Source organism: Halichoerus grypus, chromosome 10 (genome assembly GCF_964656455.1).
Source record: "Halichoerus grypus chromosome 10, mHalGry1.hap1.1, whole genome shotgun sequence".
Lineage (NCBI taxonomy): Eukaryota > Metazoa > Chordata > Mammalia > Carnivora > Phocidae > Halichoerus > Halichoerus grypus.
This window is the reverse complement of record NC_135721.1, coordinates 120,828,648-120,841,411: the sequence shown is the minus strand read 5'-3', so window position 1 is coordinate 120,841,411 and position 12,764 is coordinate 120,828,648. Positions and strand designations below refer to the sequence as shown.

Here is a 12,764-nt window from a genome sequence, read left to right as displayed (position 1 = left end):
TGTCTCTTCCTGCCCTGCCCCCCAAATGAAAGATAAAACAAACAAAAAACACTTTATTTTTAAATTGTTACCTATAGGGGGAGTGAGGGAACAGGATGGAAGTGGCAGGGATAAAAGCTACTTTTTTCATACATGCCTTTTTGTATATTTGACTGTGGAACCACCCTAAGTATTTTATAACATTATAAAACAAAATTAATTTTTAAAAACTTTTTCTTCTCTGGAGTGTCTAGGTGGTTCATTCAGTTAAGCATCCGACTCTTGATCTCAGCTCAGGTCTTGATCTTAGGGTCGTGAGTTCAGACCTCATGTTGGGCTCCACGCTGGGTGTGGAGCCTACTTTAAAAAAAAAAATAATAATGTTAAAAACTTTTTATTCTGGAATAATTTTAAACTTAAAAAAAGTTGCAGAATATTGCAGAGTTCTAGGACTCTTCATCTAACTTTCCTTAATGTTGACATTTCATATAACTATAGTCTAATTATAGAAACCAGGACATTAACATTGACACAATAATCTATAGACCTTATTCATATTCCTTTAGTTTAAAATTTTCTTTTTCTGGTCGGGGATCCAATGCATGTTCTCATATTTCCTTTAGAAATCCTGACTCCTTAGCCTCCTTCGGTTTGCAGCAGAGCTTGTCTTTCCTTATCTTTCATGACCTTGACACTTTTGAAGGGTACTGACCAGCTATCTTTCAGTTTGTGTCTACCTGATGTTTTCTCATGATCAGATTTGAGGTTATGCATTTTCAGCAAGAATATCATAGAAGTGATGTTATGTGCTCCTCAGTGCATCATTTCAGGGGGTACATGGATTAATACATCTTACTGCTTGTGATGTTAACCTTGATTACTTGGTCGAGGTGGTGTCTGCCAGGTTTCTTCACTGTAAAGTAACTATTTTATTTTTACCTTTAAACTCAATCAGTATCTTGGGGGGAGATATCTTGAGACTCTATAAATACCCTGTTTCTCACCATACTCTGCCCTGTTAATTTTAGCATCCATTAAACGTTCTTGCCTTCAACAATTACTACCATGGGGTTTGGCTCCTCATAATTTTCTATTTCAGTCATTTCCTATACACTTATTAATTGGAATTCTACTGTAGAGAACAGCTTCTTTCTCCCCGTTTATTTCTTTATACCAGTATTGACTCATTTTATTTATGGGTTATAGTCTCTTACTCTCATTCCTTATTTTGTTGTTCACACTTGGTCATTAGGAGGTCCTTTGGGTTGGCGCCTGTGTCCTTTTGACATGCTCCCATCAGTTTTTGAGCACTTCCTTTCTGGCACCACAAGATGTTCAGGTTCATGTTGCATTTTTCCTGCCACAGCCATAGAATTGACACTTCTTCCAAGGATCCCTGGTTCCTTTTATTCAGGAATGGCATATAGGGGCACTGGGTGGCTCAGTTACATTAAGCGTCTGACTCAGGTCATGACCTCAGGGTCCTAGGATCGAGCCCCACGTCGGGGTGGGTGTCCTGCTCAGCGGGGAGTCTGCTTGTCTCCCTCCCCCTGCTCATTGTCTCTCTCTCTCTCAACTAAATAAATCTTAAAAAAAAAAAACAAAAAAAACGAATGGCATTTAGCCACCAAGATCTGGCTAGTAGCAGTGCCGTTGCTGCTAGAGTACTATGGCTTCTAGACTCTGCACAGACAGAGCTAGGAGATGTATGTATGTATGTGTACTTGACACAAGCACTCATGCATGCATCTAGACTTTTCCGTATCTGTCCACCCACAGTGAGTTGCTGATTCCAATCCAACGACACAGGATTCACTCCAGCCTTCCCCTCTTCCTTCTTTTTAACTCATTTCTCTGGCTGTGGGAAGTTTCAGTCTCATGGTAACACAGTATATTTACTCATTTGTTCAATCCTAGTATGTACATAAAGTCGTCGCAGAATTTCTAACCCATATTCTGTGAAACATAAATAAATTTACCAGCGTATGATATTGGACTGTAGTAGTGGGTTGGTTTTTTGTTTGTGTATCATTAGTCTTGCAGTATATCATCAAAATACGATTTTCCAAAGTTACTTGGTTTGGTTTTCTTCTTTCCCTCTCCCTTCATTATGGTTAAATTAATGTGGGGGGAAAAAATCAATCCCTAAAATGCAGAAGCAAAATGAAACCGTTGAATCTAGCTGTATATCAAGTGGACAGTGTAACCCCAAGGGAGAGATTATTTCAAATGTTTGTATTTAATATTTTTGACATTTTCATTTTGATATCATTTCAGTTTGCAATTCCAATATAGCTTTTATCCAGATTCACCAACTCTTTACATTTTGCCCCATTTACTTTACCATTTTGCCTTCTATCTCCCCTACCTCTCTGAGTACATACTTAGACTTAAACACATGTGTACACACACCATTTTTTGTCTGAACCATTTGCGAGTAAGTTGTCCCCAAGTCCTTTAGTGTTTAAGTGCAAGGACATTCTCTTCCATAATCCACAGTTTAGTTCTCAGAATCAGGAAATAAGAAGACGGTCTTCAGTCCACAGTCCATATTCAGATTTATCATTTATTTCAGCATCCTTCATAGCCCCTCTTCCCCCCCAGTCTGAAATCCATCCAGTCCAGGAGCACCCATCACCTTACTGCCCATATCTCTTTAGTCTTCTTGAGTCAGAAGAGTTCCTCAGTCTTTCTTTTACTACCTTATGTTTTTAAGGGGTATAGGCCAGTCGTACAGATCATCCCTCAGTCTGTGTTTGTATTTCCTCAGGATTGGATTCAGGCTTAGTAATACCAGTGAAGTGATACATCCTTCTCAATATATCAGCATTACGAGAGGCATGATGTCTGTTTGTGTGATAATAGGTACTTGGGTATCTTAGTTAAGGGCGATCTGCCAGATGTCTCCACTATAAAGTTGCTGTTTTTCCCTTTGAAATTAATAAGCAATTTTGAGAGGTACTTTGAGACTGTGTAAGTAAATATTCCTCATCAAAGTTTCACCCACTGGTTTTAGTTTCCATTGTTTTTGCCTGAATCAGTCAGCACTGTGATGGTTGCAAAGGAGTGATTTTCTAAGCTTTACTTGAACTCTTTTAGTCGTATCCTACTATAAGAAAGAGTTTTCCTTTTTTCTCCCCTGTATTGATGTCATTATGTACTCATGGGTTCTTTTTTCATTCAGTGGGTTATATTCCACTACTATATTTATTTTGATATTCAGATCATCCTGGACATAGCCAGCCAGTGGTAAACCTCTTCAAGTTGGTGGTGTTATTTGGGTATGTCTCCATCCTTCCTTGCGTACTTCCTTACATTCTGGCACAATAATATGTTTGGGGCTCATCCTGTACTTTTTCTGCCGGCCCCCCCCAGCCCTGGGATCAACTATTTCTCTAACATACCTTACTTTTATCCTAATGGAGAATATATTTAGAAACCAAGATCTGAGAGTGAGTTATGGCCTTTGCTGTTGTTTCTAGGCCCGTTCGGTGGATATAGCTGGGATACATACACACAGAGAATATAAATGCACATAGATACATAACATGCATTCATTTGTATGTGTATATGTACACATGTACAATAAACCTATAAATACACATATATCCATATCTGTTTCTATACCTGTATGTATGTGTATGTTTGTATATTCACACAGGCACACACCTAACCACGAGTTAATATTGAAACCTCTAAATCCATTCTAATACCACAGTTATTCTAGTTTTTTCTTTATAGATTTGTAACTTCCTTCTTCAACAGTGAAAACCCTAACTTCTTTTTTTTATTTTATTTTATTATATTATGTTAATCACCATACATTACATCATTAGTTTTTGGTGTAGTGTTCCATGATTCATTGTTTGTGTGTAACACCCAGTGCTCCATGCAGAACGTGCCCTCCTCAATACCCATCACCAGGCTAACCCATCCCCCACCCCCTCCCCTCTAGAACCCTCAGTTTGTTTCTCAGAGTCCATCGTCTCTCATGAAAACCCTAACTTCTGTTTCTCTCAGTATATTTATGCATTTCCTCAATCCTATATTACGTAGAAAATAGTTTCAGATTTTCTAACCCTACCATGGGAAAGAAAAAGAAACCTACCTGCCACTGTGTATTTAAAACACTATAATATGAGTGTACATACTTAGTGGGATATAACCCTATGAGAGGAGGAAAACAGAAATCTTGCATTGTTTTTAGTTATGTTTTGGGGGGATCATAATGATACAGTTTTTCTGAGACTGTTACATAAATTGTGAGATAAATCAAATGAATAATGATATTGGTGTGGTTGAGAATTGAGCTTTTTGACATGGTTAAAAAGAGATATAGGTGTGTGGTTGGTAACGTTAAAATCCCATACTTTTACGTTTAAATTACAAATAATGGTATGATCTCATGATGTATTTTGTCTTATATGTGCACATGGTTGTATACACTACACACACCCATACACACACACAAACACTTCTGAATAGGCCTGGAAACAATGACCTACCTAATAGCAACGAGCACCTCTAGAGCATCCAGACTCCCACTGAAAGAAACCAGGACTCCCAGGAAAAAAATGGCTGAATCTAGGTCTGGGCAGGAGATACACAGTAGGAACATGGAACATGTCATACCAGAAAGCAAACATGAACAGACCTATCCATATCTATTTCTTTCTATGTATGTATATGTGTACTTACCCCCCCCCATAAGCATGAGCTCATATGGATACCTCCAAATCCATTTTTAACACCAGAGTTTATTCTCATCTTGCTCCTTTCTATATTCGACTGGATCATGTTAAAAGAATTCAGGAGCCAACTTGAAATTTCCCACAGGAAAAAGAATAACAACAATGGGATAAAACATAGGACATATATTTAAATGTGTTCTTTAAAAAATAAATAGAAAAGTCTTCATTGGTCACTTTTGGAGGATGTTATTTTGGAAACTGATTTAAGTGAAGAGAAAGAAGGGGCACCTGGGTGGCTTAGCCAGTTACATGTCTGACTCTTGGTTTCAGCTCAGGTCCTGATCTCATGGCTCATGGGATGGAGCCCTGCTTTGGGCTCTGCACTCAGCGGGAGTCTGGATGGATATTCTTTCCCTCTGCCCCTTTCCCCACTCGTGCACTCTCTCACTCTCTGTCTCTAAAATAAATAAATAAATCTTTAGAAAATAAATAAAGAGAAAGAATCAGGCATTTAGCTTGTCTTTTCTACAGGAACTGAACATCAGGGTAACCAAAAAATTGATGAGGGATTGTAACCTCTAATGAAATAGTGGATCTAGTCAATGATTATCACTCAGAGAAAGACAACCAGACCTCATATGCCTCCTGAGGGAAATTCAAACACCACCAAGAAACACACTTGCCAGAAATCAAATCTTAACCTGATCAAGTCTTAAGATACAGCTCCCAGTTTAGAGGAAATACAGGGAACAGAGGAACTTGTTCAGTGACACAGCCAGAATGCAGGTGGCAAAATGTGGACCGTTAGAAACTAGAGGACAGAAACCTGGTCTCTCCAACAAAAAAGTTGCATTTGAGGGGCTCCTGGGTGGCCCAGTCAGTTGAGCATCTGACTCTTGATTTCGGCTCAGGTCATGATCTCAGGGTCATGAGATCAAGCCCCGAATCGGGCTCCCTACTCAGTGCAGAGTCTGCTTGTCCCTCTCCCTCTGCTCCTCCCCCCTCTTGCACTCTCTCTGTGTCAAATAAAATCTTTTTTTAAAAAGTTGCATGTGAAAAAGGGAGAGGTCAAAAAGCAAGGAGTATCTATCGATTGAAAGAGACTTGAGACATATTAACCCGCTACAACATATGGGCCCTATTTACATCCTGATCGAACAAGCAAACTTAATATGCGTATGAGATAAGCAAGGAGATTGGGACACTGACGAGATGGTTCATACCAAGTGTTCATGTTTTGAAGTGTGGCAATGACAAAGACAAGAGTCCTTGTCTTTCGAATTATACATCAAATACGTAAAGATGAAACCTTAGGATGCCTAGGATTTGCTTCATAATAGTCTTAGAGGGTGGGGGCATAGTAGAGATGAAAAACGATTGTCCATAAGTACTTTACTGTTGTCTGTGTGTGAAAATTTCTTTCTAGTAAAATGAAAAAGTGGTGTTGCCAGCTCTGAGGCATTTGCCCAGAGAGCAGGACAGCATCCTGGGAATGAGTGCCTATGCTCAGACCGCAAGCTGGGGAGGGTAGGAAGCCATGTCCTTCTCATCACTTTATCCCAGCATATGGTAGTCACTCAGTAAATGAGTGACTTTGAAAAAAAAAAAAAAAAAAAAGAAATGAGTGAGTTTGAAGGGACAGCCGACATCTGGGTGAATTTTGTTCCAAAATTGGTCCCATGACTCATAACTGTGAGAGCTGGCCACTCACACCACATGGTATTTAAGCATTTCCCTGTTCCTTGGGCTGCTGCCATTATATCTGGTGACATGATATATATGACCTTCCTTCCTTCGCAGGCTCAGGCCCGATGTCACCGGATAGGCCAGAGCAAGGCCGTGAAGGTGTATCGCCTCATTACTCGGAACTCCTACGAGCGGGAAATGTTTGACAAGGCCAGCCTAAAGCTGGGCCTGGACAAAGCTGTTCTTCAGGACATAAACCGAAAGGGCAGCACCAATGGGGTGAGTATGACAGTACCTGCCCGGGGTCCCCAAGAAGCACTCCTCACACAGCCTGGGCCCCTCTGGAGTCTTCCTTCCTACAGCTGTTTTAAGATTCACTTTCACTAAATCGAGTCAGGTTGCACGTCTTTGTTGAGTCATTCCCCACAGCAGAGTATCATTCAGGGTCAGGTCTCTGCATTTTACAGATGCATAAAGGAAGTCTGTAGGCACAGTTAAGGGGTAGGATTGCCCAGCATGCAGTAACGTTTTAGTAAGCAGAGTTTTTAACAGTGCCCATTAGAAGTCAGTAGATCTTAACAGTTAGTACTCTAAATATCTATTGTCACCATGCCTTATCTTGTACTCCAGACTTTGAGCTTCCTTGGGGTATAAGGGAACCTATTTTATCTGTATCACCCATGGACCTTAACAGTACTTGGCATATTAAAGATGTTCAATGCATGATGGTCAGTGAAAAAAATGAATGAATAAATTAGCAGCTTGCAATATGGCAGTTAATAAAATCTTTTTCCCCCTCCACAGGGATGAAAAATTGCAGCTAAGATTCCTAAATCGTATTAAATTATAGGCCAACAAAGCAGAGTATCTCCTTAATCTCTGGACTCAGGGCATCAAAGGTTGGGAATTAAAACCTTCTAAATGAGTTGTCTTCAGTCCAGATGTTCTATATCCTCTTAGCTATGCGTATGTTGCTAAGTATAATACTTCAAGTTACCAGTGCTGAGAGTCATGGAATTCCCTCTTGTGATTGATAGAGAACCAGATTCTTAATTACAACCAGGAAAGGGTGTTTTGAACTCCCATTTCCTGTTTTCAACAAGCAGTTGAGAAGATCACACTTGGCACAGGATCCTTTCTTTAGTTGAGAAATGACATCATTTCCAATACTCATGTATTTATTTAATAATGAATAAATCACCATTCTTTAGCTCATTTAATACATCTGGAGGTTTTTAAAGATACAGACTCAAACTAAAACATTAAATATATCCTCTTTAGTGGTGCATAGTTTAAATACCTTGTAACATTTGATAGTAACCAATGTCCTGAGGAATGTTAGGGCCATTGGGTCATGTGCTGGCTTTTCTTCCAGAGCTCCCTATAGGGGATTATCTGCCTGCCCTCTCCATAGTTTTCTTGAGTGTCTTTATCTGGGCTTTAATTTTCTAGAACTTGTAGCCCATATCTTTATTCTTCTGACATGTGCAGTTAGTGGAGGAAGTGTGTACTGAATCATGAGGGCCAGATTTGAGGCTGTTTTTCTCCTGTGCATTTCCCACTTTGTGAGTAGCCTTTGGTGACCTCTCCAGGTACAACAGCTCTCAAAAATGGAGGTAGAGGACTTGCTCCGGAAAGGTGCCTATGGAGCCTTAATGGATGAGGAAGATGAAGGCTCCAAGTTCTGCGAAGAAGACATAGACCAGATTCTGCAGAGAAGAACCCACACCATCACCATCCAGTCCGAAGGGAAAGGGTCTACTTTCGCCAAGGTATGGCACCTTTCCTCCAGAGTCCGTGTTGGAGTGGGAGCAGAAAGAAAACTATTCTTTGGTCTTCACTGGCCAGGCTGTTTTCTCTATATGCAAACCGCGGAGATTGTCTACACCTCTGTTTTGTGTGAGACTAAATTCTGAGTAATGAGCCAGAAGCTCTATAGAAAGAAAACACCACTCCTGACGTTTGGGACCTGATCTTCAGCAGACAGGACAGACACTTTGGTTTACAGCTTGCACTGTTCACTGTTCACAAAGACTGCTCTGACATCTTTGAGTGGTCATCTGGATTTCCTTCTAGAGCACTCCTTGACCACTGTCTAAGCCCTGAAATTCCAATGAACATTCCATTCCTCAAACTGAAGCAAGTGTTTTTGCTCGTTTCATGAGAAAAGAGATGTTAGTCTAGATTCCTAGCTGCTAGTCTAGGTACCCCTTTCCTCTGCCATTCAGCTCACTGGATTTTGGATTCAACTAATGAGACCACTTACCAGATCACTTTCAGGTGTCCCTGACCACAGGCTCTGGGAGCTTTGTGGCCTGTTTGGTTGACTTATGTAGGACTTCTTCAGTAGAACATCCTGTGCTTTATGGGTGCCGCTCATCTCATTACACCTCGTACTGTCCAACTCAGTGCCTTTCCTTTAGTAGACGTTTGGAAAGTGGTGAGCTGAAAGAAAAATTCCATCTAGGGAAGTTGGAAGAAGCAACCCTTTCGCAGGGAACTAGACATCAAGTGACACATTGCCATTGTGTTCCAGGGGCTTTCTTCCTGCTTCCAAGTTTCAGTTCTAAAAAATGACCTATACATTGAAATTGTAATTTCCTTACCCAATCTTTAGAAAAGAACAGTCTTGAGATTTTTACATTCATTTGGGAGGCTCTGTTAGGGGTTTTGGTTTCAAATGCAGTTAGAGAACATACTTGAGATTCTGGCACATTTGAAATAACATAGGTGGTATTACCAGTTTGTACTGTGTTCAAATGCAGTTTATTGACTTTCATCATCTCCACAGGCTAGCTTTGTGGCTTCAGGAAACAGGACAGATATTTCCTTAGATGACCCAAACTTTTGGCAGAAATGGGCTAAAATAGCTGAATTGGACACTGAAGCAAAGAATGAAAAGGTACGGTAATGAGAATGTTCTATTCCATCGCAATTTCTCTGTGTCTCATAGGACCATAAATTCCCACACAGCTCAAGTCATTATTCACTCCTGAGCCTTAGTTCGTAAGTGAGCTGCTATAGGTAACATACTTAAAATACGCTTGACACATAGACAGAGCTTGATAAATGTTCGCTGTTGTAATTTCAAAATGACCTAATGGGACATGCAGTTTGCTGGGCACCCAGGAAATTTGACAGAGGCAATTAGAACTGGGACTGGCCAGGGGCACCTGGGTGGCTCAGTCAGTTAAGCATCTGCCTTTGGCTCAGGTCATGATCCCAGGGTCCTGGGATCGAGCCCCACATCGGGCTCCCTGCTCAGCGGGAAGCCTGCTTCTCCCTCTCCCACTCCCCCTGCTTGTATTCCCTCTCTCGCTGTGTCTCTGTCAAATAAATAAATAAAATCTTTTTTAAAAAAATAAAAATAAATTAAAAAATTTAAAAAAAGAACTGGGACTGGCCACACACAGGTCAAGTTCAGCCCTCTGACCCAAGCCAGCATCCCATCCTTGGCATGTGACTGTGTTACCTCTGCTTCAATACTTCTATGAAAGAAACTTCACCTGTGACAAATACTCCAGAGGAGACAAAGCAGCATGAGGGGCTTCGTTGGTCTCCCCTCCATTCTTTCAGTATCTTGAGTTCTTCTACTTCTGAACACGAGAAAGAGAATAGCCCTGGAACGAAACCAGAGTCTGGTGTCAGTCCGCCTCCGACTGTGTGCCTCTGGGCAAGGCAGTTGACCCCACTGAGATAAGTGAGCAAGACATGGGACAAAAGGAAGTGGTGACACCCCCTCTCAGAGTTGGCGATATTTGTGAATACACCTGCCTAGCCTGTGGGGAGGCACCCCTTAAGTGTTCATCTCATCCCTTCCCTCCATCCCTGGCCCTGTCACCTCACGCCAGGATGCACACACATCACTTTCTACTTGTCTTCTGTGGTGGCTGTTGAACCCCTGTGGATCCACGAGCCCAGGAGACAGTCCCTGCACATAGCTAGCTGATTCAGTAACCAGCACCCAGCCTTAACACTTCCGTGGGATCACCAGAGCTTGCTCAGTCCACCCTCTTCACTTCTGTAGGAAGAGTCTGAAGTCCCTTGAGTAACCTGTTTAGTAAAACCTGTTTTACAAGGTCACAATCAAGAAGTTACTCTGTGTGCCGGACAGTGGGCGAGGGTGGGGAGAAAAAGCTCTTGTCCTTAGAGACCTTTAGAAGCAGCTGGAGCGTGCAAGGCAGGGAGCAAGGGGACCGAAGCAGGGGTAATGCCACTGTGTATCGGGGCTACACAGACAAGTATTTAGGAGCTGAGCTGAGCTTTGGGATGAGGTATGGGGGAGGGGGGAAGGAGAAGGAGCAGGAGCTTTAATAGGGGACTATTAAAGAGGTGATGGTTCTGGCAGAGGAGCTGCCAGAATGAGCAGAGGATCCTGGCCTGGGGATCATGTCTTCAGTGAAAGACAAAAGGTTAGCAGTTAGTGCTCATGGAAGACAGAGAGTAAAGAAGCAAGGAATGTGTATGTCTTCAGAAAGTTGCTGAGCAGATGGATTTGTCCAGCTCCTCCTGTCTAGAGCGCAGGCTGCCCCTGCATGCTGGGCAACAGCTGGGGTGTGCCACTCCAGCCCTTCTTGGCAAGAGCGGACTGCCACTCTGGGCACTGGGGGGCCTTGTTCCCCATACCTGCTCTGCTGGCAGGACTGCAGAAAGAGCAGATGGTGGTGGACAGCGCTGGGGTCTTGGCGGAGCGTGCCATCTCCAGTGAGTCTCCGAGAATCCGCTCTGCTTGTCGTGGTCACGGGAGGTGTACTGGGAAGGGCCTTTCCTGCTGGAGGATGAGGCCGCGTGTGGTTTTCTACCGGATGTGTCCTCAGGACCCAGGACCAGCCACAGGATATGCGTGTGCATTGTGATGGGGGTAGAGCAAAGAGGGCTCTCTCCCCAACCGACCTCTCTGTTTCTAGGAGAGCTTAGTGATCGACCGGCCTCGAGTGAGGAAGCAGACCAAACACTACAATTCCTTTGAGGAGGATGAGCTCATGGAGTTCTCCGAGCTAGACAGTGACTCAGATGAAAGGCCCACGAGGTCCAGACGCCTCAATGACAAAACCAGGCGCTACCTCCGAGCTGAGTGCTTCCGGGTGGAGAAGAACCTGCTCATCTTTGGGTGGGTATCGGCTTTGCCTGTGTGTTACTGTTTTCCAGTCCCTGAGATTTGTCCAGTTTGTCTCTCCAGTCACCTCTAAGAGCTCCGGGCTGATGAAGGGTCTGTTAGAGCAGGAGAGAACTGTGCTTTTTGCCCATGGCCCCCTCAGTCATTGTACGCTCTGCTGCCATATTGTAGACGTGCCATGGTTTTCTCATGTGCTTGTTCCAGCAAATCTCTGTTACTAATTTGCTGCCTGGTACTGATTTCCTGCTCCCCTCCCCACCCCCCACCCCCCACCCCCCGCCCCCAGGGACGTACGAGGAGTCCGCACAACAGATGTTACAGTTAGGGCATGCTTTGTGCGGGGCTCTGGTTCTGGTAGAAGTAGAAGGTTTAGCTTCTGAGAGCTCACCATTGCTTTTGAATACTGCAGCTGGACTCTCTTAATTCCAAATTTATTCCCTGCTCCAAATAGTTTCATCCCTCCCTTGTTAACATTCTGGTGGCTATAGGAAGCTCTCACTGTCAAGGTCACCTTAGTGACATTTGGTGTGCTACAGCATGTGGTCCTTGGAGGCCTTTCAGGGCTAAGCCCTGAGGGTGATGAGTAGACCCGACAGAGGATGAGAAGCACTCTTGGCTCCTGTTTGTCCTGCAGTGTGGAGGGCACACGTGGCCCTTCCTCCCTCCAATGCCCTTCTGTATTTCCACTCTCAGCTGGGGCCGGTGGAAGGACATCCTGACTCATGGGCGATTCAAGTGGCATCTGAATGAGAAGGACATGGAGATGATTTGCCGGGCCCTGCTGGTGTACTGTGTCAAGCATTACAAGGGGGACGAGAAGATCAAGAGTTTCATTTGGGAATTGATCACACCTACCAAAGATGGGCAGGCCCAGACCCTCCAGAACCACTCAGGTGAGCGGTGGCAGGGCCGTGCCTGAGAAGCGGGAGCTCCTGTATGCTTCCGTCCTTCTGCCTGTGTCACCCCAGGTTGCTGTGCTTTGGGAGACTTCTCTTTCTCAGATACATTGGAGAATGTTAGCTGTGGGAGAGGAAGGTGATTGCTTCCGTTCTCCCTCAGCATCATCCAGTGTTACCTGTACCATCTTGTGGAAGTACAGTGGGGCCCTCTTGAGGTTTCCCACGTGCCCGTCCTGTGCACTGACCTGAGCATCACAGGGTTCCTTCTTTGAACCGGGGTCACACCATGTGCACTGTGGTTTTTCTTTTGCATTTCACTGTTCTGTCCCAGTGCTGCCTGTCTGTGCCTTTTCTTGTGCTGTGCTTTTCCTTCCCTGTGCTTGGCCGTAGCCC

General features: G+C 43.5%; 1 protein-coding gene across 5 annotated transcripts in view; it reads left to right on the top strand.

Annotated features, from left to right (window-relative positions):
* The window catches only part of CHD6 (chromodomain helicase DNA binding protein 6), a 192,788-nt gene that overhangs the window by 128,635 nt on the left and 51,389 nt on the right, over positions 1-12,764 (top strand). For all 5 annotated transcript variants that reach the window (XM_078057209.1, XM_078057211.1, XM_078057210.1 and 2 more), the window contains 5 exons: positions 6,471-6,635; positions 7,949-8,128; positions 9,148-9,258; positions 11,264-11,466; positions 12,166-12,365. In XM_078057209.1, coding sequence (XP_077913335.1) covers positions 6,471-6,635; positions 7,949-8,128; positions 9,148-9,258; positions 11,264-11,466; positions 12,166-12,365 — 859 coding nt within the window. The remainder of the gene's footprint in view (positions 1-6,470; positions 6,636-7,948; positions 8,129-9,147; positions 9,259-11,263; positions 11,467-12,165; positions 12,366-12,764) is intronic.